This window comes from Musa acuminata, chromosome BXJ3-2 (assembly GCF_036884655.1).
Source record: "Musa acuminata AAA Group cultivar baxijiao chromosome BXJ3-2, Cavendish_Baxijiao_AAA, whole genome shotgun sequence".
Classification (NCBI taxonomy): Eukaryota; Viridiplantae; Streptophyta; class Magnoliopsida; order Zingiberales; family Musaceae; genus Musa; species Musa acuminata.
This window is the reverse complement of record NC_088350.1, coordinates 16783179-16788027: the sequence shown is the minus strand read 5'-3', so window position 1 is coordinate 16788027 and position 4849 is coordinate 16783179. Positions and strand designations below refer to the sequence as shown.

Sequence of the window (4849 nt, the reverse complement as noted above, 5' to 3'; positions counted from 1 at the left end):
AGTGAGCTGTGTTCATGTCAGGTGGGCAGAGGATGGGACTCCATTACCCTCATCAGCACTAGGGTCGGGGATGGGTGGATGTTGAAGATAGATAGGGAGATGTCATGTGCTTCCATGTGCGACCCTCTCCGCCCCCGCCCTCCTAACCATAATAACAGCTAAGCAAGAAAGAGGCAACACCATCACTACCCCCTCTCTCATGGCTGTGCTTTCCCTCTCTCCCATGCGCCTCCTCAACAAAAGCTGGTCATGTTGTCCTCCTCATTCCCTAATAATGGTCCAACTCACACTATCACTATCACTAACTACATGTTTATACTACCTAAATGAAAAAAAACTATTCCATGCAAATGATCATCTAATGTCACAGTAGATCATCTTATAGTACCGAAAAATAGTTGAACAAATAGGCGTGGTTAGTGTCATGCTAAAATTATATATATATATATATATATATATATATATATATATATATATATATATATATATATATATATATATATATTTGCTACAAACACAATTTATAATGTGAAATATACATCAAATTCAGAGCAATGATTGGTTTGATTTAATGAATGTGGTTAGAAGAAACGTTATGTCACAAAGCACATGCATTGTTAGGAATCCTTAGGCATGGCTTAATTCAATGGCTAGTGAGAGGGTGGACCTACCTTATTAAGTATCTTGTTATGAGTGCATAATTAGTTTAGTTGATGTTACCTGATTGTGAGGGCACTTGTGGGGTCATTAATGTAATGTGTATGATAGATTGATTCCCTCACTAAGAGTTATAAGATTTGGACTAAAGATATCGCCCATGTTTTTTCTTTTTTAATTTTTATCTCTTCAAAGTCGTATGATAAAATTGAAATGATATAGAGAAGATTAGTATGACTCATGTGTAAGGATGGAAAACACAATTTTTTTTTGCTTTAATCCATACATATATATGTTTTTCTAAACCCAAGGACAGGGAGTCATTGATATTGCACAAAGTTATGACTTCGTTTCGCAAGTATATATGTATATCTATTTGGTTTTTTCTTTTTCACAAACAATTAAGTTTAGAAAATTCTATTATGCTTTACACAAATACAAAATGGGAAGAAAAATGATCCAGTCCTATTAAAATAGACATGATCACTTTGCAATCAAATACTCATCATGATTGCAATAGAGCAACCATACCATCATATATCAAGATTCAAGCTCCAAAACTATTTATCTTCTTATTATATTAAATATGTTTTGAGTTAATCAGCAACATGAAAGTATCAAAGCAAGTCGTTCTTTCGATCATGTCCATATAACAAGCTTTGGATATCAGAAACAACAGCTAGAATGACCAATCGCAATAGACCAAATCATACCCTCACTTGTCTGTGATGCTTAATTTGATGAACACAATTGGGTTGAAATAAGCATTTAAGCAGTTTTCATGTGTTTTTAGAAGCCATAAGATAACTTGGGTCCAATTTTAATATGATTCAGACCTCAATCTTCGAAATAAGATTATTGTTCCACTCTTTCTATATTTAATAAATATGAGAGTAGAGAGAGATGGCATCATAAACATATTTGCATGATTAATTTTTGAGATAGGTAGAAGTGGTTGTGAGTAGATCTTATGACATGAAACTTACTTAATAGAAGATAATTAACAGCAATATCACCCATAGTGAAAGCTAATCTATTTCATGCCAATTAGCAATTTAACATTTGTGATCACAAGATGGTGTTCTACAAATCATTGATAAGTTGTAAACATATGATAAATTCTATCTTGTTGACAACTCAGATAAATTTCCAAGGAAAAAGATAAAAGAGGGTTACATAAAACCACAACCCCCTTCTGTGTAGTCTAAGATGATGTTGGTCCTAATTGTTGCCATCATTTAGTCTAAATCAACATTGGCCTCGTTAAAACTCCAAAGTATCAACTTTGTGCAATCTTGCCCATCAATATTTTCATCATATTCATGTCAACAATTACATACAATCCCTTAATCCTCAATTTCTAGTTGTAATTGTGAACAGCCCATGTTCCAAAATCAGCTTAATCTTCCCTTAAGAACATGTAATAAAAGTCATTCAATCTTGAAATATTAACGTACATATATACTGCATTCTCTACATGTTATTCTCATAATAAATAGCATTCGTATTATTGTTAGAATTGGCAGTTCAACAACAAATATTTCATGGTATGGTTAAAGCTCCAAAAGACAAGAAACCTAAGTGAATGTTAAATGACCATAACTGCAATAAACTAAAGAGGTTATTGCTTGTAACAAAATAATTGGCCATGCTTATTATTAAACGAAGGCTTATGCATGCATATACACATGTGATGACCAAACTAGCATTCTCCTATATCCTAAAACCCTAGAATATATCTAAGTTTTCTATGCTTATTATAGAATGATAAAGGACTGCTACATGGATACTTAGTTGTCTTGAAGCTAATTAATATATACAATCCAACTGGCATCCTCCTGTAATATAACCCAATGTTATTCTAAAATCATAGTTTTTAGTTGTTCAAAATAAATATATGAAGAACATATTTATAGAACTTCCTATCTGTGCTTATGACCGAATGAAAATAGCTAAAATAAAAAAAAAAAATGAATGCATATAAAATTGTCTTAAAGATGATATACACCACATATGATCTATGCTTATTACTGTTGAATGAAAATAGTTAATATGAAGATCGAAAATTGCATATCTACTGGCATTCTCCTATGTGTTCTAAGACCCTAGATCATAGTTATTTCAAAACATGGAAATAATACAGGTCCAACCTTGCAATTTGGCTGAAGAAAGAACATCACACTGAGCTAAAGTGAACTAGTGATCTCCACCCCTATAGAAATGGGTGTGACGGCTATGAGACTTGTTGTTCCTGAATGCGCAACATCCAACCGAGTAGATGACGATGACAAAGGCAAGAAGAGCAGCATTTAAGATGACGACCTTCTTCCACCCGTTCTCGAGGTTTGCAAGAACACCTCCCTTGCATGCGTTGCAGCCATAGCACAGCTTATCTTGGTCATTGCTCCATGCCTTGCAATTAGGATTTGATGAAGAGAGACCAGATCTTGGGATGATCCAATATGTAGCATTCACGTAGGTGAATCCGCAGTAGGTTGGCGGCTTGCAGCAACCAGACTTGAGTACAGAATCAGAAATATGGTGAGATAGATGAAGAACTTGAACAAGAACACAGCAGCAAGAAAGCAAATGGAACATGAAATCTCAAAGCTTTTGAGTTGATCCCGTTGATTTTAGTTTAATTCATTTGGCTTGTTGACAGTTTTTATAAGTCCAATCGACTAATCTCCGTCTTCTTCTGATGTAGAATTATTAGATCTCCCCTCATCAAGGATCAACATGAGCTAAGAATCAAACGCTATGATAGCTAAATGGAATCCGGAGCTATTTGTCAGAACTCACTAAAGAAAATTTAAACTCCAGTTAGTGATAATATAGTAGACATATCAATTCTTCATAAGTCCATTTTAATCTTATTTTAGATTTGGGATTACATCGAGGTAGTATAGTTACAGTCTACGATTAATTCCACATCTCTCATTACATCAATACTTATAAAAGAAATAGTTGTGTGGATCTTCTTCTCAAAAGATAGATGATAGATTCTGTTCCTTCTTTCTCAAAGAAATTCTAACATGATACTTTGTTGCAGAAACACCACTGCAGGCATCAAGTCCTAATCTAGAATGGTGTGAAGGGAAAGAATAAACCTGCATTGGTGATACTGAGAAGATGCATCAGTCCTAATCTGCAATGCTTGTAAGAAACTGATCATGAGAATCGATTTTCCAAAGTTTTCCTCAAAACCTTCTCAAATGCATGCTAAAATCATAAGCATGATCAAAGGATATAAGTACAAAACCCTAGTTTCTATCAGCATATCAAATGCTTTCTTGCAGAAACACTACAACATGAATCAAGTGTGAAAGAGAAGAACAAACCTGTATGGGTGACAGGTTTTTCCTGTAGAACTCGGAGGCCTTCGTGCCGATGTCATCTTCGAGACGGCCACAGACCTTGGCCTCCTTCAAGCAGCCATGGATCATCCTCCAATTCTTCCGATCGCCCACCCTCTTTTGCAGCCAGTGCGAGCAGTCCCCCAGCCTATACTCCTTGTATCCCTTCCCCGATATCACCTGGCCGATGCTCTTGTTCGTCACGACCAAGGAGAAGACGGTGAAGGCAGCCATGGCAAGGATCAGCAGGAAGAGGAGGAAGACATAGATGCAGAGGAAGATGGAGTCCCGGAAGCACGAGCCGACGACGCCTAGCACAGACACGACGAAAAGGAAGACGCCCACGACGAGGAGGGGCAGTTGGAGGTGTTAGAAAATAAATAGATAAACAAGTTGTAGAAGAAGTTGATTGTTATTAACATATCTCCCTTCCTTTTATACAGGTTAGAAGGGAGAATTTTCCTTAACAGGTTAGAGGATTTCCCTCAACAGAGTAGAGAGATTTCCTCAAACAGTTAGGGAAATCTCATCTACTTATCATGCCCCCGCAAGATGGTACTTCGATCAAGGAGGCCAATCTTGGACAGATGTAATGCAAAAAGTTTACGAGCTAGAGGCTTCGTAAATGAGTCGGCCAATTGATCAGCCGTATGAACATGAGAAACACGAAGTTGACGGCGGACAACTTGATTGCGTACAAAGTGGAAGTCAATAGCAATATGTTTCATGCGGGAGTGGAATACCGGATTAGCGCACAGATAGGTAGCTCCAATATTATCACAATATATTGTAGGGGTGGAATCGATGTTGAGTTCCTGGAGTAGATTCGTGATCCA

The 4849-nt window shown here is 36.5% G+C and overlaps 1 protein-coding gene and 1 pseudogene across 1 annotated transcript; one reads left to right on the top strand and one right to left on the bottom strand.

Annotated features, from left to right (window-relative positions):
• The first annotated feature begins 839 nt into the window (after window positions 1-839).
• LOC135632164 (U6 spliceosomal RNA) lies at window positions 840-929 on the top strand (annotated as a pseudogene).
• Window positions 930-2740: 1811 nt separating this feature from the next.
• LOC103968631 (tetraspanin-8-like) lies at window positions 2741-4392 on the bottom strand. Its single transcript, XM_018822049.2, has 2 exons — window positions 3999-4392; window positions 2741-3174 (listed from the first exon to the last, which is right to left on the bottom strand). Exons 1-2 carry the CDS (start codon window positions 4245-4247, stop codon window positions 2854-2856), a joined length of 570 nt encoding a protein of 189 aa, XP_018677594.2. The 5' UTR covers window positions 4248-4392; the 3' UTR covers window positions 2741-2853.
• Window positions 4393-4849: the final 457 nt, after the last annotated feature.

Bases quoted from the DNA above. Each gene is read 5' to 3' on its own strand.
- LOC103968631 (XM_018822049.2), bottom strand. From the start codon at position 4,247: ATGGCTGCCTTCACCGTCTTCTCCTTGGTCGTGACGAACAAGAGCATC. The intron at 3,175-3,998 runs GTTTGTTCTTCT...TCTGTACTCAAG, and splicing joins AAAACCTGTCACCCATACAG to TCTGGTTGCTGCAAGCCGCC.